Raw genomic sequence first — 23927 nt, 5'->3', positions numbered from 1 at the left:
TGACCATTTTGGACTTTTGCATTATGACAAATGCAGTTTTTATTGCTGTAATTAGTCTCCTGTAAAGACATAAATCATCGAGACAGTTTTGGTATAGAAACACTGTACACTTCTAGATTAGCATTCGTGCACACACATGCACACTCATTAATGTGCAGTGATTAACGGAAATGTTTGGGGCTACCTTCTCCCCTCAATTCAGTCATCTCCATCGCCTCACCTTACTCAGTAAACAGAGCACACCCCGCACACACAAAGCCCATACACAAACACACAGAGTGCACACAAGCTCACAAGAGAGATCATTGACAAAACAGAGCAACAAAATAGTGAGTCTAGAAACTCAAGTAGCAGATGCTGTAAAAGAGGAAAGGAAAGGCAGGGAGGAAAATGGAGGAATTGACAAATACGAAAGGCAGTGGTAGAAAGACTCCATGGTAGTACTCCACCACGTGAGTCTTAGGAGTCTTGTTGAGAGAACTGAACACCTGTTGGAGAGAGAGATAGAACCGTGGTGAGGCAGACAAAAGAGATACCAAGGGTATTTCAGGCACATACTGTAGCAGCAGTCTCATTCAGAGGACATTAAGAGAGGACCCACTGTGCTTGCAGTTTGGGGAGCAGCAGTTTGCTCATAGCTGTGAAACCCAGGTAGCAGTAATGCCATGGAGGTGGCAGGCATGAAATATCCCACCACCACAACCATTCACCTGCTATGGAAATTCACATCCGTATAGACAAGACCAACACCTAGAACTAACCCGCAGATGTTGACCTCTCCTCTCTTTACGTTGCTTCCAGAACCAGTTTGTATACCAGGATGGTAGCTTCAGCATGGAGAACCTGATGGCCACCATCCCCAGGGTCATTTCTGTGTCCGCCGTGACGGGCTGCGCCTCTCAGGACCCGTCAGCAGGCCAAAGTAACCCTTCCGAGAGCTTCGAGGACCAGCGCTGCAACGGCACCCTGAGGAAGCAGGCTTCCCCCAGGCCAGGTCCAACTCCAGGCCCAGGCTTAGCTCCGGGCCCAGGCATGGGCCCCGGAGCGTTGGAGGACAGCAGCGGCCAGCGCTACAGTGCAGACCCCACTCTACTCCTAGGGGAGCGGGGGGCGAAAGGGGACACAGACCAGGATGGATACATGACAGCCATGAGAGAGAAGAACAACTCAGGTAGCCGGCTCCAAACATCCACCTCCTTCACTGCCACTGCTCACAGGCGGCTTGAACTTGTGTTACCTTTCGTTGTGTTGCCGTGCCGCTGTACTCGTTAGATGCAACCGGATAATAAACACATGACGTCATATTTATGGGAACAAGCGCCGCTCTTCTGCTGTCTGCTGACCTGCGGAGTTGTTCGTGATAAGTATTTCCGTCCCCTCACCTCACTGGGGCCGTCTCTGCCACATGCCTTTGTGTTCTATTTGCTGCCAGAAGGCCGTACCTGATAGAGTTGTTTCATCACCTCCTCCTCATTCGGAGTCTTTGATTCTGACGCAGCCACAGACAAGGCCTTGAGCGCTTCCCTTCACACATGTCAGACACTGGGGGAGGCCAGTGAAGGATATGAGGGAGAGAATGTGACCACCTCTTTGAACTCCTCTAAAGCCTCTGTTAAGCCCAGTCACCTTCATCTTCTCAGCTAGATTAAAAAGCGCTATTGCTGTGTTCCCCGCAGATGCGTCTTCCATAGCCAAAACAAACATGCGGGAATGTATCCAAAAGATAGCAGAATTTCATTAATTTTCCCAAATTGATTGAAACCTTTCCTCCTCCCCTCTTGTTCCTTTATCTCTTATATTTCTCTCCCTTCCTCCCTTTCTCCCTTCCCTATCTTCCCCCATTCCTCCCCTCCCCATCTATTTCTCCTTCCACTAGACTATCTCAACCCGGTGGAGGAGAACCCATTTGTCACACGCCGCAGGAATGGAGACATCCACTCTATGGAGGGCAGCTCCGTCTACCACAGCGCCCCCGGAGGGCAGCCTAGGTTAGAGGATGAGTATGTCAACGAGCCCCTCTACCTCAACACCTTCCACAACCCGGGCGAGACAACTCAGGAATACCTGAAGAAGAACGGCGTCCCCGGCCCACATCTCCCCGCGCCTGGCCCCAACGCCGGCCAATCAGCAGCTCCTAATCCCTCACAGGGCCTCACCCTCTCCGCCGCCCAGGCTGCCGGGTACGTGGCGCCCCCTGGCCACCCGGGCATCTCCCTCCACCCGGCACACGCCACCCACACCCTGCACCCCGGGCACACCCTCCACCCCAGCGTCACGGGCACCATTATGGTGGACAAGAAGAACAAGAAGACCTTTGACAATCCAGAGTATTGGCAGCACAGCCTGCCCCCCAAAGCCACCCTGCACAACCCTGAGTACCTGCAAGACTGCAGCACGCGCTTCTTCTACCGGCAGAACGGCCGCATCCGGCCCGCCGTGGCAGACAACCAGGAGTACCTGTCGGAGTTCGCCCTGAAACCCGGCACGGTGCTGCCTCCCCCACCTTACAGGCAGAGGAACACTGTCGTGTAGTGAGAGAGGGAGTAGGGACGGAGGGAAGGAGGGAGGGAGGGAGAGGGGGAGGCGATGTGTGTAGACTGTTTTCACGGTCGAGCAGTATTTATCAACCCTGGTTCCCCCACACCAGCACTGGACACCTGTCTGTCTGTCAGTCTGTTTCTCTTTCTGTCTGTCTGTCTGCCTGGCTGTCGTCTTTGACACTGGATATAATATAACACAGCTGTGAGACATCCCTCAACCATGGACTCTTGAACAAGAGAGACACTGGTCAGCCGCAGCTGTAACGCAGCCCTTCTTCAACCAGTCCCTGCCTCCCTCCTAGCCCCCCCCTCAGTGTAGACCACCATGACTGTCCACCTCGGGGTCAGAACCTCTCCGGTTGACTGTCCTACACCAACTGCATCTCTCCTCTCTCCCAAGCTGAACGAGTGCCAAAATAGTCTGAAGGTTTGCAGACGTATGGGGACGTTTATCTAACATGTATTAATGCGTCATGGTCTCTTTTGATGTTCCTGGAATTGCACAGCCACATTCATTGCATACTGTAATATTACCACAGTGAGCCTTTCCACAGTAACTCACTTGTCACTTGATTGGCTCTGTCATGAAGAGCTGTTGGTGTGTACAGTGAGTACACATCGCTGTGTTGTGACAGCCTGCCATCTTGCGAACATGCTATGGCCATCTGTCATATCCCTTCTTGTTTGCATTCCAGTCTGGGGTAGTTCCCCAGTGTTTATGAGCCTGAGCTCTCCACATACAAAATGGGATTTATACTTATTATTCTGCTCCTCATATCAGATGTGACATGCTTACGGGGAGGCTTGGGTTTATTTACACACCTCGACCTTGACAGATCAGTAACCTTGTATTATTTCAATATACTATACATGTTTACACACACACGCACACACACACACACACAGAGACACCTACAGATAACTGAAGCCTAAATTACGTTTCTCCATTGACCTTGAGCTCAAAGCAGTTTAGATAACAACCGTACTTGAATAAGAAGACCAATCTACTCGTCAAGTAAATGTCACTGTGGTAGACAGTACAAATGGGGCCCCCACATGGAACATAAAGGATACTCAGACAGACATTGTTAAACCCCGAGAAGAATAGCCTCCCTTTAGAAGGTGACTCCTCAACCTCCTTAAACCCCGACACACAACTGGGTTCTGAGACCCAAAAGCAACAGGAACAATGTTTCTCTCGGTCTGGTTTGCTCCGGATAAGAGCGTCTGCTAAATGACTAAATGTTCCTCTCATGGTGGATGAGGGGAGGAGAACCCAAGAACCCAACAGAGTCATGGCTGAGCAGGAGGATAAAACCAGGAGGGTTAGGGTTATTGAATGAGAGGAGAGGAAGGGACTTCTGACTGGAGAAGGGCTGGAGGATCCTGTCTGGTCCCGAGTCCAGGAGCACAATGGGGGGAGAGGGACCAGATGGTGGTTTCACTGTAAGGATACTGAGGAACTGAGATGGCAGCTGAATCTGAATACAAGCCCATTTCAGACTGGAATGAGGTAAATATATGCAGTAGTGTGTGGAATGCGAGTTTTGCTTTTTGAAGGACATCGTGGATGGTCCAAGAAGAGGACAGTGATAAATGTAATTAAACCAACGTAATCATCCCGTGAAGACATCGACAAACTAAAACTGAGACTTCAAACCAAACTGGCTCCTGAGACTATTTGCTCCACCAAATGTCTACATCCCTTTCTTGTGGTTTGGACTCCAAGCGGAGAATGAAACTGTGCCAAAAGGATCCGTTTTCTCCACGCAGAAACGACACCCACTTCCACTTGGGAATCACAGTTCTACAAGTGACTGCATCACAATGAACTATTTTGTATTCGTGTTTGACAATAATGTGGAGATAATCCAGGTAGACACACCCAGACACACTCGTAAACACGGAGCATATCTGTGGAAGGCCAGCTCCTAGGATCTCACTGAGTACTGCGAGATGCTTTGTTTTGTTGCTAGATGAGGATTACTGTCATCTAAAGTGTATTGTATTGGTATTTGTCATTTGATTGATTTGATAGCACTTGACACACTGGCACAGCCAAACAGCTATACTGTTACTTTCAAGAGAAACCCTCTTGATTTTGTATTCATGTGAGTAATTCCTTATCTCATTACACATCGAAAGACAGCATACCCATTGCACTTTTTTTAGTTTTTTTTGTCACAGTTTAGTCCGTGTTTGTATAATGATGCACCCCACATTGAGCACTATTATGTAAATGATCAGTGACAGCGCGAAATGGTGTGTTATATAGCACTAACCACATACAATACTTATCGATGAGCACGACACAGCACAGCACTCAATCTCTCCACCGGTCCTGACTGCCAGGGACTTCAGGAGAGGCATATTCGTGTTTTAGAGTTGATACGTTTACAACTATCTCCTCCTGTTGATGAGACATAACCGTCTGCCAGTTGCACGGCAACCGATGGCATGTAGATCTTACTGATGGTTAGCTAGGCTAGGCCATGACTGGGACAATACTACATAGCAGGCCTGTTTAGCTAGTGGCTTCAATGTGACCAGTAGTTCAGGCAGCTACAGTATAGCCAGCTGGACCAGTGACCAACGAGGCGAGTAATTGGACGGCACCAATGTTGTCTTAGCCTAGACAGCAATGACTTGGCTAGTAGTCGGCTGTGGCAGATTTTAGGGCACTCCTCATTCTTCTTTTTGGCGTTACAATTGAAATTCAGATTTCAGGTGACTCATTTGATCTAACGTTCACCGTATGCTATCCAGATAAACTGTAGATGTGTGCAGTGGAAAGGGGCTCGCGCGACGGTGCAGCGTGAGGGAAAACTGTAGTTTCCTACTTTTTTGCACTTCTCCTGTTGGGAAGCTACTGTACCAGCTGACTGGATGACAGGAAGGAGTACTGAAGTGCAATGACAGTCTTGGAGTGTTGCTGAAAAGACTCAGAATGGTTCTCTGTGGTAATAATAAACTCTGGTTCCAGCAGCAAGCCCCTACCCCACCAAGGGGCTTCCGGCCCTCTTCATGCTAATAGCTTTGCTGGGCCTCTGAGGCCTTCTCGACAGTTCTGTAGGGAAATCATGTCTCCTTCTGGTCCAGCCAGCACTAGGGAGAGAAATACAGTACGACAGGCAATAGTTAGTAATCCTGCACAGGGTCAAAGACATGGTATTAGGGTTCCAGAAATGTTAGCACATCAATACATCAATGTTACAATAGGTTGTGGGAGGGAGGTGGGGTGGCTGGAAGGATGGGGGGTGTATGTGTGGGTGGGTGGGTGGGTGGGTGGGTGGGGGGTAGCATGTTTTTCATCTCATCTCAAATGTGACTAAAGAAATGGATGTAGCAAACACTGTTAAATTTAGGTGGTTTGGCCTCTTGATGCCTAGCCGAAGCAGCTAAATAGCGAGCCACTTGAACAAGACCTAAACACTTTGTGGCAGACAATTGTGATTGGAGTAATTAATGTGGTCCATAGAATCATGGGAAACAGAGAATCATAATTCATCATTTTCTTCAGACTGTTCCTTTAGGTTTTGTGTTTTAGTGCATTGTCCAATGGTTGCTTCAGAAGAAGCATAAAACCACAAAAAGGAGCACAAATATTTCACACTGACTGTCCACTACACCACTATAAGCACTGTCGAAATAGGACATTGTTTGATTTGTACACCTGCTATTTGTCTAAAGGTACACTGTGTACAGAACAGTTTTCATTGCATCTGAGTATTGTAAATGCTGTGTATAGCATTGTTTCTTACACAGTTATAGTTTTTTTTAATAAATAATGACAATATTGTTGTTGACTGACTGTGATGCTGTAAGAAGTGCTACAGTTTTACGGTGAAGGCTCTGTTAATCCATGTTACTCTGATCACATATCTGCCACCCAAAGCAACAAGTAATATCTATTAACTATATTCCTATTATTTCTTGCTGAATTCTTTTTTTAATTTTTATGTTTTGGTTTTGCTTTGTTTTTGCCAAGGGTTAATTGAATAATATTAATTGTAAATTGTAAAGACACATTGACAACAGGTTACACTACACACCCTATTAACACGCTTGTACATTAGAACAAATGTCCATTTGTAATATTCCTCGGTTTTACACTGGTTCCATGTGTTTCCTGTCACATGAAAAGATGGAGGTATGATAAGCACAGTTTCAATTGTGATTTGATGTTGACAGTAACTAATGTATGGGAGGGAATTTTCCTTTTTATGCCAACGAACGTCCCTCAAAGTTTTACTAATGTCAACTGAAGAAAAAAAATGTGAATAGTATTTTTCTAGGTAGTGGAAGAATTGGCCAGGTGCATTTGTAAATAGAGGGAAAAATATGCTTTTTGGTCTGCTGATATCATTTTAATTCACCTTTCACATATATTATTGCTTTTTATTGGGATAGTAGTTGTTCTTAGCTTATTGGTTTATATTTCTGTATATAAAGTACACGTCATTTGAACAGTGAATTCTGATTTAAATAAGCTTGCAGGATTTCTAGATCCCCCCCCCCCTACACACACCCTTGTGACTGTGTTTTAGCCCAATTTGGTGGACTTGTGTTTAAACCTTCTTCTTGCCCACGCGAGAGGTGATTTCTCCTTCCTTTGGGTGTCCCTCATCTCCCCAGTCTCTCCGACACTCCTCTTTCGAACCCTCTTGCTATTTTTACTTTTTGTACAGAACCCATCCACTTCAGAGAGACTGAGTCTTTGTTGCAAGACTAGTGATATCCCTTATACTCTGCACCTTTTTCTGTCTTTGTCTCCACTATCTCTCACTATCTCTATGGTAATTTAGCCCGTGGTCATTAGAATCTGTGAGTATTTTATCCTACTCTTAGATCCAAGGACGCACTTTGACCCTTGGAAGTGTAAAGCACCCACAGGTAGACTCAGCAGTGCCAAGCCCTACCAGCCTCTCTCCATAGCCGGCCCTGCCCAGCTTAGGTCACCACCTACAGAATGATAATCACAGGCATGTGTCCAACTGACTAACTCCATCATTGATACCAATCATGTATCGATATGTTGACCTAGAGTGTGGCCGTAGATGGGATGATTGGCAGTTTGGTATTCAACCCTGACAGGAGCCCCAGGGCCCTATTCAGAGCTTCTTCCCAACACATATCTAACCATTCCCAAGGCTTTGCATTTAAATACCTTTCTTTCCCGCAGTTTTGTTACATGAATCTGTCCAAAATATATTTTTAATTTAATATGAATAAAGAACAATACAATATTTAAAGATACATTGTGGAGTTTTTGTGTGTTACAGTATGGACTTCTTGTGTGAGTAATCGTGCAAGTTATAAATTGAGCAAGTGCTTTCATTTGGGAGCGTTTTTTTGTGTGTGCAGAAGGTTAATTGACTTCCGACTGGTCATCCAGTCTCTAATCCTACTTAGTTCAAACTACTGTGTGTAATTGTGAGGGGCCGTGGACCTTGAAGGGAAGGGGGAGTCTCAGTTTGGCATTCAAATGTCAGCTCTTCTTTTCTGTCTCTGTGTAGATGAACCCAGCTTGTCTTAGTGATTCAGTCTGTCTCACATTATGACATCTCTTTCACCTAACTCTCTTTCTGTCTTTCCTTCTTGCTTTTTTCTCTCATGTCTCTCTCTCATGTCTCTCTCTCTTGTCTCTCTCTCTCTCTCTATCTCATGTCTCTCTCTCATGTCTCTATCTCATGTCTCTCTCTCATGTATCTCTCTCATGTCTCTCTCTCATGTCTCTCTCTCTCTTTCTCATGTTTCTCTCTTTTTCTTTCCCTCCCTTCCTTCAGCCTTTCTCTCCAAGCAGTCTAGGATATGAGACATCCATTACAAACTTGTAGCCCTGAACTGCACTGGAGCCGGTCTGATCTGAAATACCGTCATTCACTGGGTGTAGTTTCTCTGGGTTACCACCTGACCTCACACATTTCCAGAAAAATCACACCAGAGCAAATAATAAAGTGGTATTACTTTTGACACCTGTGTGTACAACATGATGGATGCAGCATTTGAGCCGACGATGACTTTTTATGGAATTATCATTGGAAATCCAATAAGGTGAGCCGCCAAGATCTGCATTTCTGAGGCTTTGCCCATGCAAAGTCGAATCACTTGCCTAAAGATGGTAATAGAGTGTGATCGAAACAATCAGTCAATGCCTAGCCTCTCCTAGCCTCTCTCTTAAACGCTCGCCCTGTGACAAAGCGTATGGATTTTTACCTGATATGAAGGATGATAGCCACAGTTGAATGTACATGATCTTAAATGCTTTTTAGCTCTGGTGATCGACTCGCGCCCCTCATGAGAGAAAAAAGTGAAAGCTCAGTCTGACACTGCATCAATCTGCGCAGATCGTCTGGACGTCAACCGGCATTCCAGAAAGAAAAGATTTGCACGTGACGCTTATTTTTCATGAGCTTTTGACAACCCAGAAGGCTATAGCGCCCATGGAAATGCGGTCTTTGTGGACTGGATAGTTTTCCATCGGAGTCACAAACACACATGTGAATAGATATTGAACACAAAATATTCAAAGTTGTTGTTGTTCTGGCGTGTAGTTGGCCGTTCCTTTCTCTCTTTCACCTGCTCATCCCTTTTTCATTTGGCGACGGGGGAGCGGCAGGTCTTCTAAATCCCTGCCCGGGCTGCAGTGGGCCTGTTTATGATTGAATGGACTCCACAAAGCCCGCTAAGCAGCGCGACGTTACCCCCAGAGAGACTTTATGGGATCATTATGGGATGCATATTGGATTTACACTCACATATGAACACTCCTCTGCCACACCGCATCTGCATTCCGGAGGACTCCATGTAAACTATGGACCAATCCCTCTATCCTAATCTCACTGACTGAAGCGTAGATCTAACCATATCCTATACACACCATGAATAGGCTACAGCCTACTGTAAATGCAAATGTATCGCCACTGTTATCCAATGGCCCATTGCTTCTGGTTGCAGTCCCTGCCATGCAATGTGATCTATGGATATGTTCAAGGTATTGTCAATATTAGATGTGCTTGAGGTCAGGTCTGCGTTTGTGTGAGATCTTCCAAAGAATCACACGAAACCTTGGAGATTCACTCTTGATACACGGTGAGACATGGAACATGGCTGCCGTTAGTGTCTTTGTGTATTAGAGCTATAGCCTAGTTGAATACTAATTTAAGGATTAAGTTTGGACCGACCAGTGATTATGATGTAGTCATGTCATAGTCACTGTAGTACAGTAGTCCATACAGGTTGCCGTAGAAACTGTTCCTATCATCTGATTTAGAGGCTTTTAAAGGTTGACACAGTAAGATTGAGAAGATAATCTTGGACTCAGCTCTAATTGTGAAGTGTTTATCCAATGACCAAATACGTAAAATGCTCTGGATTTTGTGTTTAACATTTGTTTTATTAGACATATCCCCATGGAAGGAGTAAGCTTAGCTCAGCCTCGACCATGCACTGTGCATGTTGAACGAGAAGACAGTCATTACAGCTCATTTATAACTCCTTCCATGATCGCTTAACAAACTACCCACTGTGAGGATGAAATTCTGCTGCTTCTTCAAAGATTCCTGCTGTGTGTGTGTGTGTGTGTGTGTGTGCGCGCGTGCGTGCGTGCGCGCGCTTGTGTATATTTGTATGTGCCAGCATTCAAGTCTAATTAAGTACCCGTTTTTAAGAGAGCAGGGGACATTGTTAAACTCACTTTGATGCAACTGTGAAGCTCTATTCACGCTTCACTCAAAGCAATGATGACAGCTCTTTGTTGAGCTGACAATAGTGGCATAATTGTGCCTTTTTCCCAACTGTGGAGTGGCACACCTCTTGTCAGACTCACACTTCATTCCCTTGACTGAGAGGCCCAGGGAGCAGTCAGTTAGCCAGAGGCAGACTGTGGACTAGCAGTAGCATGTCTTTAATTACACCACGGCAGCCCATAACAACCACACTGATGTGCTTGTCAGAGTCCATTGTTTTACTAAGAAAGTATTTTCTGAATAACTGTGTGGGATGGAGGGAACTGAAAATACGAAAAAAAACTCAGCGCCGAAAGAAGCCAGGCAATTAAATAGCCTCCTCATTGTCAATGTTTATTTCTTAAACTTCCACGCGGCAAGAAAAAGACACACTGATGACAGAGCTCCATTCCTCCACTCACTCCTCCACGGTTGAGTCTCTGTCCTTTAACAAACCTCGACAATTAGCCGGTACAGAGCTGCATAGCTACCCGAGCAGCCTCTGTGGCCACTTATCTTCCCTTGTTAAGCACACTATCAGGCAGGCCGTGGAGCCGGCTGCTTCCCTCAGCCCGCAGCAGGAACGCTGCAACAAAGAGAAGCTCCTTCCACAGGCTCGCACTCGTGGCCCCCACAATGTCTCATTACGCTGAATAGGGAGTGATGTCTGACTGTCTCCTGCTGTTCATCTGAAGGAGGAGGAGGAGGAGGGGGAGGAGGAGGGGGAGGAGGAGGGGGAGGAGGAGGAGGAGGAGGAGGAGGAGGAGGGGGAGGAGGAGGAGGAGGGGGAGGAGGAGGAGGAGGAGGAGGAGGGGGGGAGGAGGAGGAGGAGGGGGAGGAGGAGGAGGGGGAGGAGGAGGGAGGATACAAGGAGTAGGGCTGTGCGCGTCCTCTCCGCCTGCCTTTCAATAACGCCTCTCCACTGCCTCTCCTCATTTTTGACAGAAGCGCAGACTCACTCTGGTGATATCCAAAGCATTGCACTGTTGTGTCTTTAATTCCTGAGCTTTCCCCGTCGTTTTAAACGGTACTGATCAAAGTAGAGACAACTTCCCTATCATGTTCCATCAGATCACCTGACTACATTCCCGGCCACCCCTTTACAGGTGTTGTTTTAAATTATCATAGCCTTAATCAAGATGGCTATTCAGAGAAAAGGGAGCTTAGCAAAACTTTATCTGCTGCGATTTGCTGTGATTGGCTGAAATGTGAGAGTGGACCCTGGGTTTATTTGCCCATGGATTTCTATACGTTTCATCATCACATCAAAGATGCTCCGATGCTTTCTTCCTGTTCCCCATGAGATGGATTTATTTTCATCAGCTTGATGAAGACTCCAGTCCCAATCAGCATTTTATTGTAGTTGACCACACAACTCTGTTGTTTGTGTCCAACCTTTAATGGACACTAATCCTTAACCCTCAGCCTATAATGTATGAGCTGTGTTCATGAATCATTTGCCACTCAATGAAGAAAGAAACAGTGATTGACAATACATCGGAATACCGTGTCTCAACAACTTAAATTCTTCATCAGTGTTGGCCCACTTGATGTTGTAATAATGCCAACATTGTTTTCGTCAAGGATAAGATATCCCTCCTAATTCACAACTCACAACTAAATGCACAGCCAGTGCTCTCTGATGTCTCCTTTGACCAGTCTACGTGACTTTGTTGACAAAGCTTTGGAAAACTCCCACTCTCACTTACCCAGGAAGAGTATAGACTGCAGGCCTTTCTCTCTGCAGCAAACACTGAAAACATCACAGGCCATGCCCTGCCCGCAGCCTTGGAATCAACAGCAGCTAGGAGGCCACCTCCACAGGAGGTGGGTGGATGAGGGCAGGTGAGGTCTCTCCATCCCCAGAGAAGGTGGAACTGAACTGGACTCCAACAGTAGAAGGCTGGGCCAGAGAGCAGAACCTTGGGGAGACTTCAAGAGAGAGAGAGAGTCTCCCTGTCTCCCTCCTCCTCCCCCTGCTCTGTTATGTGGGGGTCTGGTGGAGATGCAGGTCACAGTGTCCCAGTGCAGGACCATGGGGGCAGCAGATGCAGAGATGAGATCATGTGCTTTCCAGGAACTTAACATACCGTATTGTAGTAGGTAGGGTGCAATCATCTGAAAATCTGATGAACTGATGTGGTTGCTGTGGAAGTGTGTGTGCGTGTGTGTGTGTGCCTGCGTGTGTGTGTGTGTGCGTGTATGAGTGTTTCTAACTGTGTATTGGAGTGGAGCTGCACTGACAAAGATGGAAGGGTCTCATTCCTACAGCTCAGCATCCGGTTGTGCGGGTGGCTAGCTTATGTACCTACCACCCACCATTTAGGAATACACAAATATCCACACACATTTACAGCATATCCTCCAAACAACATTTCGGGTAATACAGGTTTGCACCTGTAATTCCATAGCACCTCTATCCTAAACTGTAAGCGTACATCAATCATTTGGGTATATGGCAGCATTAGCTCCTGCTCTGTGGTCGTTGCCTTTCATAATGCCTCTTATTGATGTTGCTGCTTGGTTTGTTGGCTGTTGTTTACATGCTTTGGGTCTAAGAGACACAGACGATCTGGAAGAACAGGCAGAGGACCACGAGCAGAGTGAGAACGGGAGAGTGACAGCGAAGTGGATGGAACGACCGACCGCGTTTGCGTTGGATGCAGATGTGCGCAGGAGAGGCCTGAGCCATGGCAATGACCCTGGTAATATTCCTTACCGCCCCTTCTGTTCCCCGCACATCAAGCTGGCTTGTCTTAGCGCTTCTCTCTGTAATAACAGTGACATTTAACAGCGCTCTGTTTCCTGCCTCCCTCGGTCTCTCTGTCTTTCTCTCTCATCCCAGGCAACAGTCAGACTATGCCATATCATTATCGGACAGTCGTGTATAACTGTGACGGAAGGTGCCCCCTTCGGCACAAATTAATTACCAGGCTGCACACATAGCCCTAGTCCTCAGGCGGCCAAAGAGAGACAAATTACTTCCCATCAGATAAAATCAAGCTCGACATCATTTAATTAATTTCGGCACCTATTAGCATTTCTTACTATGCTTTCTTTGCCTTATCCGGGGGAAAGAGAAAGAGCGCCTGAAAAACGATCAGGTTTCCTCTTTTCTTGTCTTTCCAGACACAGCCCCATTGCCTCGGTACAATGCGGAATGGCACACGGAGAGTCGTGTCGCTGGCTCATTGATTCTGGAATCATTTGGGACGTGGAATAATGGAGTCGCTCTAATCTCTTCTTTAATCTCTGCTCCCGCTGGCATGCAGATGCATAATGAGAACTAGTAACCAATGGCTAGCATAACTGGTCTGCCCGCTAGTGTGTGGGGGTGTGTTTGTGCGTGGTTGTGAGTAGGTTGTGCATGTGTTTGTGCGTTTGCCGGTGTGTCGGAACCAATGGCTAGTACACTTGTTGTGCCTGCTAGTGTGTACGTGTGTGTGCATGGGTAGACGTGTGTGTGTGTGTCCTTCGCCCGGACACACAGGTACATGCGTACCTTTTTGATTGCTTCGATGTGTCATTGCTCCATGCTGAAGCAGTGGCCTGGTGTGTTTGTGTGTGCATGCCAGGGGGATGCTGACATGACTGCTGGCAAGACGGGAGGTCAACCTGCTGGGTCACATGAAGCTTGGGGACCCACGCCCCACTCTCATGCCGTGATCCTAGCCATTAGGGCTGCGGCAGATCTGCACCATGCTGCCGCTTTCATGGGGTATATCCACCAGAATGTCAACACACACACACACAGAAACACACACACACACAGAAACACACACACACACACCCAGGGGAATGCTGCCACTGCTTTCATGGTGTACATCCGCTAAAGAGACCTTCCCCTGAACACAGAGTGTGAATTCTGGGAGTCACATGGAGAGCAGTGTATGAACATGTTAGATATGACCTGAATTCTTCGGAAATGATGCTCTGCTATCAGACCAAAGTAACCTTTAACGATGAGGCGGGATGTGTGTCTCTACCATGCCTTCCACTGAAGACTGTGTGTGTGTCTGTGTGTGTGTGCGTGTGTGCACTGAGTGTGTGTCCTGCCACTAGCGTAGAAATAACCAAATTCTAAATAACACACACGCACGCGCACGCACACACCGACACTCTCGGTGCCAACATGGAGACACAGGCAAGGAAAACAAGTGGTCTATTTTGATACTGTTTGTCTGTGAGGGGCTAATTAAAGTGTCACAATTAATTATGCAGCCTGTGTCCTAACCTTGTCACCGGCTAAACAGGGGTATCAATCTCCCCCCTTCCACCCTGCTCCCCTACCCCGCTTCTCCCCCTACCCACCCAGTGTCACCATGGCTCACCCCTCTCTCTCCCTCCTCTGCTTCAATCTGACATCCGGTTTTCCTTCTCTCTTCTCTCTGACTTGTCAGATGGGACTCTCTCTCTCTCTCTCTCTCTCTCATGTTTCTCTCTCCCCTCTCTCTCTCTCTCTCTCTCTCTCTCTCTCTCTCTCTCTCTCTCTCTCTCTCTCTCTCTCTTTATCTCTCTGTCTCTCTGTCTGTCTGTCTGTCTCTCTCTCCCTCTCTCTCTTTCTCTCCCTTCCTTCAGCTTTTCTCTCCTTCTTCTTTCCTTTCTTTCGGACTTCAGTGTGAGATGTGTCTATGGCGAAATGTGTTGATGTTCCAGTCTTCAACGTCAGCCCCAAGTCACAAGCCATCCCATCAGCCTTTGCTGTAGTTAGTCAGGCTGCTTGACCCCTGACCCTAACCCTGCAGCTCATGATCCCACGGGTTGTTCCGGAGCTGACGAGTACACGCTCTAAATATTCATCCATGCCGTTTACGTACGCGCAACCCCCCTGGGGACCCTCGGACATGGCGTTGCATGGAGATGGTGGTGTTGTCACACGGTACAACAGTCGGGTCACAAGGAGCGTCTGAACAGCGTGGAGGTGCGTGTGGGTGCTGTCGTGTTAGAACAAAGCCACGTATGTTTTAGTCATCAGTTGCCTTGAGACTCACTACAGCACGAGTCTCTCTTCCCTCAGAGCTAGAACCACATCTGACTCCATCCAACCTAATCCCCTCCTATACACACACACACACACACACTCACCAACACACACACACACTCTTCTGCACCCAGCCTGTCCTCTTCGCGCTGCCGAGGAAGCCACTTTCAACGTCTCCAGCTCAGATTAAGGCTTTACATTCACATTGACAAACAGGTGCCTGATCTGAGCCGCGTGTCGCGGCTTATCTCTTCCCCTTTGCAACGCGTCTTACCGCACCCATGGGATGGGATGTCTGGGAAAATGTCAAAGTATTTCGTGTTATTGCTTTTCAACTGAATGCAATTCACATTATACACAAAGGGAGAGACATGTTCTTGAGTTGTACGAAACCTCTTCAAGAACCACTCCAAAACTGTGATTTATCATAGGTAACAGCGTAAGAGCCCTCCAAGAAAACAACTTAGATCCAATTATAAGAACCTATTTCCCGGTGTGTATCTACCAGACAAGTTCCAAACTTTTTGGACTGAGTTACAGTAATCAATTGTTATTTGGATTCTTAACAATGTCACCCTTTTGTGTTGGAGTGTGGATTATTATGCTCCTACTGCATGCTTTCTATGGGTTAAGGCAGACATCTCACAGCACGACTCATGTTTTGCACACTAGCAAAGGGTGAAAGTTGGATGGGCTGTTTTGTCAGCTGTCTGTGTAACACAAAGCATTTCGTTTCTTTTGCCGAGCAACGGGAGTTGTCTGAGCTTCTAATTGATGAATGGCAGCCATAACTCTGGGCTGCGTCCTTCAATTGAACTTTAATTCATACGTGCATCAATCATTTCTCCCCTTGGTCCTTTATAGATTCTGGCTATATTTGCAGGGAGGTTTGTCCTTGTAATGGCTCCACCATGAGCGAGAAGAAAGAGAAGCGAAGAGTGTCAGAGAAGGAGAGAAAAGAGACAGAATGAGAGGAGAATCTAAGAGAAGAACAGAGTGAATGAGGAGAGAGAGAGAGAGAGAGAGAGAGAGAGAGAGAGAGAGAGAGAGAGAGAGAGAGAGAGAGAGAGAGAGAGAGAGAGAGAGAGACAGAGAGAAAGAGAGAAAGAGAGAAAGAGGGAAAGAGAGAAAGAGAGAGGAGGGAGATGGACACAGAGAGAGGTAATGAGAGAGTGAGATACAGTGATAAATTAGAGAGAGAAAGAGAGAGAGATTGGCTGATGAAAAGATAAAGGTATAGAAAGCCAGGCACCTGGATTCACAGTGGAGGGGTAAACAAACAGACAGAGAGATTGCTGCTCTCATGAAAGGGAGCCTCTTGCCTTGATGCAATAAACATGGCCCATGCTGGTGGTACTGACTCCATACGAGCTCTGCCACTCCAATATTTATTGTCTGTGTGCGACTCACGCAGCACACCAAACATGGCAGAGAGAGAGAGAGAGAGAGACAGAGAGAGAGAGAGAGAGAGAGAGAGAGAGAGAGAGAGAGAGAGAGAAAGAGAGAGAGAGAGAGGATGAACAGAGAAATGGCTAGGGAGAGGGAGAGGCCGTGTAAGAGAAAACACAGAGAGATAGACAGACTTGTATGTTTTTCGTCATCCACGTGTTGAGTTGGCTCATTTAAAGTGTGTAGCCTACGGTGTATGGGCGGAAGCACTCAGTGCCGGTCCCTCTAATAGGCGACATTGCCAGCCGCCCTTGGGGGGCATGAAGAGGGGGGCGGCAATTTCCCAAGTGCATCCATTTACGTAAATAACCCTCCCGCTGTCCTTGAGTTTCAAACAAACTACCAGCAGAGGGCGCCAACCGCGGCACGTCATATGTCCGTGTTGTGGCTGAGGGGGGGGGGGGGGGGGGGCGCTCGCCTCGGTTTGCGCCCGGGGTGGGGGTGGGGGGTGTAGGTAAACCTTGCCTAGGGCACCGAATGTGCTAGGACCGGCACTGGAAGCACTGTGTATGGGCATTCACTCACTGTTGAGTCCTTCGGCTTCCTCTGGTCAGGTGGAGCGTCTAACCCGTCGGATGCAGCTGGGCAGTGGCACTTGACGCTCCCCTGCCCGGAGCCAGTGGAGGCGCTGGTGAGACGCTTGGTCATCGCTGCCATGTGTGGGCATGAGAGGAGCTCAGTAGGAGCTCAGTCGACTACAGGGGATCTGCCACTGTGACGTGTTGCGGTGAGTGACAGACAGGTGTCCTCCATGGAAACCCTGCCTTCATGCAAAAGGAACACCCTGCCATGAGTTACAGGCTGAAATGTGCGACAGGGTAGGCATATCGCATGTAGCCTTACACACACACACAGTCGCACGCTGGAGCAGGTGTCCGCATGAGGACATGAGAATAGTCCAATACAATAGATAACATCCTCTCTCGCCAATTGCTTTCCACCCGCCACATGAAAATCAGCTGCCATTCACTCGATAGAAAATGGCAAGATAGCGCGTGTGTGTGTGTGTGTGTGGGGGGGTCTTTTTCTTTTACGGCTCTGCTCATTTTACCTCATGAAAGGAAATATCAAGAGGATTCCTTGGTTGCTACACTAACATGTACTGCTTGAAGAATCAAAAGGGAATTCGTCCATTTATGTCCTAACCTGTCCTTTCTGTGATACAGGCTTCTGTGAAGGAGAGAAAAAAAATACCATTAAGCGCTCTTCGAACGTTGTAGGCCCAGACACAATGGTGCCCTTGGAGAGGTGATTGGTGATTAGAGAGGTAGATGTACCCGTTCTGCCGCCTCGACGTTCCCCGTGGATGAATTCTCGGACCTTCGGCGGCGCCGATATGACCCGGTTCTGTAATGAATGTCCCGACGGTACCACCAGACCCATTAACACAGCAATCTCTCATCAGCACACTTCGGCTTTTGTCTGTAATTAATAGACTCTCCACAGCCCATCCGCCCAGCAGGAGGAAGAATGGCAATTGTTCTGAAAACAGGGTGAAAAAGAGTTGGAAGAAAAAAAACTGACCAGAGAAAGTGCTTCTGGACGAGAATGTCCATAGTTATAAGCCTTTTGGACAGAACTCTTCATGTATTGACGCAACTATTCAAAGGCACAAACTGTGGTTTCGTCGGAGTTGATGACTGTCCAGGAGTGACTAGAATAGGATCAGAAATCTGACCGATACTTCTTATAGCCTTGAAGAGATTGTATCCCACAGAAAGCGAACAGTATGCCATGTGTGGAAAAAATACCATCCCATGTTTGTGAGTGTGAATTTTGTGTGTGTCATGGGGCGTGTGTGTACTGAGGGTGTGTGCATACGCATGTGTTACTGTTGCATGTATGTGTGTGTGACTATTCACCGAAATTCTTCCAACTCAAGTGGAATTATCTTGAGGTTGCACCAACACAGAATCAATCTTCCCCATTTTTACAAAAGCTCAGGCTTCGGATTAGATAAACACTTTGCTGCAAACAGATTCAATCGTTTTGGCAGCTCAGTAAGTAACATCTCTCTGGCGTGTGCTTTTGAAAGGAGAGTAATTTTATTTCATGTGTAAATATCTGTTTGGTGTCAGTGAGTGCAGATCCACTCAAAGACAGCTTTGAAATACAAGCAATTACTGTTGCTTGGATGGTTCCTAGGTGATGGAGGCTGGGCTCCTTGGATGGTTCCTAGGTGATGGAGGCTGGGCTCCTTGGATGGTTCCTAGGTGATGGAGGCTGGGCTACTTGGACACCAGGCGGGAGGTACTGCTGAGACACCATCACTGGATCACAAACCAAAAGGAACAAAAGTTCTGGGCATGTATGTTTGTACAGTATGTATGTACAGTACATTCTGCATGTATGCATTTGTGAATGTGTGTAGGCATGTATTGTATGTATATACAGTGTGTGTGTGTGTGTGTGTGTGTGTGTTTGTGTGTGCTTGTGCTTATGTGTATGGGTGTGCAGAAAAACAAATCACATAAAACAAATTCCATGGACAACTTTGCCTGTTGGAACCCCTCACAATGGTCCCTCTGTAATCCCAATAACAGGTGCAGACACACATATACACGCGCAAAGACACACACCCACATAAACACACACGTACATACAGAGTGAATGAAGCACAACCTCATGTCATTCTCACATGTCTGTGCTCCTGTCCATCTCACTGTTTCGACAACGCAGTAACACCTGCAACCCTCAACTTCAAAATCTTCTCTAACTGTTATCGAGCGCACACCTGTACAACAGTGTGCCGTTCCTTTAAATATCAAATATTTCATTTCAATCAGCCGTGGAGTGTGTCGTGTACAAAATGGACCTCCGATAAAGAACTTTCCAGATGGGGTGGTCCCGCCCCTTTGGCACCCTGCCAGGCTGTCCTTCCCACACCTGGGGCTCAGAGAGGGCTCGTAGAAAAGTGTGGAGGGAAAGGAGAAGTTATTTAGCTGAGGGCTGTTCCCATTAGCGTGATTAATGGACCAATTACTGGCAGTAAACACTCCTGGGAGATAAAAGACTAACTCGGTCTATAGGGAGACATGAGCTTTGGTATTAAAGACCTCATCCACCATGGAATAGTTGGGATTATGTGTGTTGGGGAAAGGGGTGGTATAAAACTGTGAGTGTGTTTGCCTGTGTGTGTGTGTGTGTATGTGTGTGGGTGTGTAGGTGTGTTTGTGTGTGTATGAGTGTGTGTGTGGGGGGGAGGAGGAAGGGTTGTACGTGTGTGCATGTGTGGTGTGTGTGCATGTGTGGTGTGTGTGTGTGTGTGTGCGTGTGGAGTTAAAGAGACTAGCTAGTCAGGTCAAAGACATGTCACAATGATTCACATAAATAGGAGTCAGGTGGCTGAGCGGGTAGAGCATCGGGCTAGTAATCTGAAGGTTGCTAGTTCGATTCCCGGCCGTGCACATGATGTTGTTGTTTCCTTGGGCAAGGCACTTCACCCTACTTGCCTTGGGCAGAATGTCCCTGTACTTACTGTAAGTCGCTCTGGATAAGAGCGTCTGCTAAATGACTAAATGTAAAAAGGAAACCATTTTGATTCTACACACATCTTATTGTTTACATGCTGTCATACACCCACACACACACACACACACACACACACACACACATCTCACTGCGCACACACAACCATTAAGACAGTCAATATTCCGTATACGTGGGTGCTTCTCTCCCCTGTCCCTGTACAGTACATAGGGAACCTAGTCCAGTCAGCATATTTCATGATCGATTACACAACTAGTCAGAAGGAACCAGTTGGCCTGTTGGGACTTGGGGACAGCAGTTATTCTGCTGCACATGTTAAAATATACTTCCCTTAACCTTGATCATGTACCATAAATAGCATGACACCTAATAAGTGTTTTTCATTGTTAACCGTCCCTGTAAATACATAAATCACCAGAGGTTACAGCAAAGGATAAAGAGGACAGTTGTCAGTGTGTGTGTGTTTGTGTGTGTGTGTGTGTATGTGTCTGAGAGTGCAAGAGATGAAGACAGTGGAAGGGATGGGGGGGAAGGGGGGGCACCGTCAGGGGTCTGTGTCTTAGAAAACAACTCCAGAGGTCATAAGGTCGAGGCTGAACCAAGAGTGTTCGAGTGTGATAATGCTTATCTACATGGTTGGCTGCAGCTCAGGCCTTGAGTCCATTGTTGCCATTCGAGGTGGCGGGGGTGCTTTAGGATGCCAGCTGCCACTAGATGAGGTGCCAGGGCAGATGGGAAAGCAGCAGGAGGCATTCTGGGAGAGTGAGGCAAAGTACACACAAATGTGGGCAGGAGAATGTCCCCTCCCTTCACTCTGCCTGCCTCACCACCTCTTCACAGTATGGTTGAATCCACCACCAGGGGGTCTCTCCTACAAACTGTACTCCAAGAGCCTCTTCAGAGCCTGGAATTTCCAACGCTCCACAGAACGAGCTGAGATGAGACTCAAGCCAAACAGGAAGATCAATTGTAAAGTCAGACTTCTGATTTGTAAGCTACAGGGAGAAATCAATATCACACTGCAACGATAAAAACAATAGACTGATACAGGTCCAGTGCCAATGGTGTCGACACTACTTGAACATGTAAGTAGTAGACTGCAGGCTGTAAGCAATGCTGGGCCGTTGTTTTGTGATCCTCTCTTCTAAAGGGGAATGATTGAAATAGACAACAGCAATCCTGGTGGAGGGGAGGACTTCACTATGCTTGCATGAAATAGGCTCCAGACACATTCATACAAACCAACAGACTTTTTGGACACACTTAACAGCCCGCCACACTCCCTTTCTTCCTGTTTCCGAGGTCGGTCTCCTCGTCTGTGCCTGGAGACAGCGGCTGCACGAAGGTCTGTCTCCGTCCTCCACACTCTGTTTATCTTCTCTCTGCCCCTGAGCGTGGATCAGAGGAGATGAAAAGGCTTTAGCTGAGTAAGGGCTTTCTCTTCCTCAACGCCACATTTGCAGTTGTTATTCATTCGTGACAAAACCTATTCACGCTCTGACAGGCCATGTCCCCCTGATGTATGACGCCTGCTGCCGGTGATGCAGCGGCACAACCCGCGCCGGGGTCCGCCGCCGCACCCTCGTATCGCTCAACCGTACGCGGCCAGGGGGGTTCATATTTACAGCGGGCTTTGATACCTGACACCGAAAATACGCTGATGGGGGGGGGGGGGGGTTTGTGATCTGTTTAAGATCACTTGTCTCAGAGTGACGCATCGCTCCGCAGTGTGAATATGAATCACGACAGGCAATCAACGCTTTTCTTTTTCGTTCTTTTTTCTTCTTCCGCGCATTATTTATTCACATTTCATTCAGTAAGCACACGACCCCCGTGGTTTACTTGACAAACCTGCCGAGCGAGTGCCGACATCAGATGAAAATAATGTGATTTTTTTCCCCCCTGTCCTTTCTTTACACCAATGAGATTAATATGAGGTGTTTGCTAGTCTGTCTGGGCTGCTGAGGGTCAACTTGTAGATCAACGTGATCGATGTGTTTCGTGTGCTGAATTTATTGTAATGGACTGTACAGTAGTAACAAATATGCCTATTTAAGAATAAACTGCTCATTGAAATAACTTTCAATTAATGACATGACACTTAAATACTATTATGGCATGTTTTGTAAGGAAAATCACCTAGGCCTATGTCCTGTTCAGATTTATATTGTTATCGAATAATCAATATTTCATGTCAACTTCTTACCACGAATTTTTTTTTTCTGTTTGGGTTAACAAGGGGTTTCTTTTCAAGATATTGGACATTATTAATATTATTTCAAAGTTTCAAGTTCACACCCAACATATTCATTCAGATCACAAGAGCTGAAAGGTATGTACTGTATGCAACATGTGAGTCTGTGTTGACAGACCAGCTCCTTGGCAGATTGCACTAGTTCACACTCCCACTCACTCCCCAGTAAATCTAAGATGACATCTGTTAGTCTACAATCTACAATACCCAATATCTCTGCTACAATAACCATCACTCCTTTATCTAACTTTGATATGGTTTGGAAAGAATGGGTAACATTTACCACTTTAGAACAGCAAAGTCAGAGAAACAAAGTTTGGGGGTTCAGAATTGCAGGTCCTTCACAATGGCCCACTGCACATACAAGACAGAACCAGTTTTATGCTTCACCCATCCCCAAACATCTGACCTCAAATTATTCACCAAGTTTAGAATTCCAACTATCGCCTTTTCAGGATCGTAGTTTGAATACCAAGGCAATCCCCTGCCCCCTCCTGTCCCTTCCACATTAAGTCTATATTCAAGGTGTGCTCTCTCCATTTTCTGGTTGGCATTTAGGGCCCCCAATGTTCCCTTCGTATAAGTTCCAGCAAAGTAGTCACTCGCTGAACCCTCACAAAATAGTTTGAGTAAGAGGATTTGCCAAATATCATTAGCTTGACGCCAACAACTCACTTTACATCTGGGCAGCCTGTGTTAGGATTAGACCAACTCTGAATATCACATAGCACCAATCCAATTTATTAGGCATTGTTCGTTTGGATTCTATTAGGATTCCAAGCTTTTGGAGATTGTTATTCATTTGGGCAGCCTTCTTTGAAAACGTATGACACAGCTGTATTGAGGCCAGACTTCAGAGTGGGCACAGCGGGGGAGGTGAGAGTTGTAGGACCAGCCTGTAGGGGCATCTGTTCACTCAAGGCATCTGTGTTGATAAGCAGGCACACTCAGGAGTGTAGTGTAAAGGACACACGGTAACCACCGGAGATGACACAAACATCCCTGGACAAGCTGTCTCTGAAAAGTCTTCTGGCAACTTCTATTTGGATTTGAATGTCGTTTCATAACGTCATTATACATTTGCATGTCTAAAACAGTCTTGGTGTGAGCTGATTATGATTCAAGGGGAACGGGATACTAGACGGTCTCAGTCAGGCCATCATGGTGACCAGGCTTCAGAGCCTGGACACCACTGACCCAGAGTCAGCCTTCAAAGCCATTTAGAAAGGCCACGTTGCTAATCACTATGCATGAGAGGCTTATTTAACCATCTATTACACCCATGTGACTTATCCTAAAAGGTTTGCAGCGCAAGTTAGATTGGTGCTGTGTCTCTAACGCTTTGATGGGCAATGTGTGTGAGCGTGTGGGAGTGACAGTTTTGGACATGCATGTGCTTGTATATGCAGTCGGAACGAATGCCTGCGTGAGTGTGCATGCATATGCATGCGCTTGTACACCTGTGTGTGTGTGGACGTATGCATGTG

At 46.9% G+C, this 23927-nt stretch overlaps 1 protein-coding gene across 1 annotated transcript in view; it reads left to right on the top strand.

The window, feature by feature from the left end:
* LOC124463456 (receptor tyrosine-protein kinase erbB-4-like) overlaps positions 1–5791 on the top strand; it is an 80729-nt gene extending 74938 nt beyond the window's left edge. Inside the window, exons 22-23 of the mRNA XM_047015174.1 lie at positions 802–1171; positions 1877–5791. Coding sequence (XP_046871130.1) covers positions 802–1171; positions 1877–2532 — 1026 coding nt within the window. The 3' untranslated portion in view covers positions 2533–5791. The remainder of the gene's footprint in view (positions 1–801; positions 1172–1876) is intronic.
* Positions 5792–23927: the final 18136 nt, after the last annotated feature.

This window comes from Hypomesus transpacificus, unplaced genomic scaffold, assembly GCF_021917145.1.
Source record: "Hypomesus transpacificus isolate Combined female unplaced genomic scaffold, fHypTra1 scaffold_281, whole genome shotgun sequence".
Classification (NCBI taxonomy): Eukaryota; Metazoa; Chordata; class Actinopteri; order Osmeriformes; family Osmeridae; genus Hypomesus; species Hypomesus transpacificus.
The sequence above is the reverse complement of the archived record's forward strand: the minus strand, read 5'-3'. Positions and strand labels throughout refer to the sequence as shown.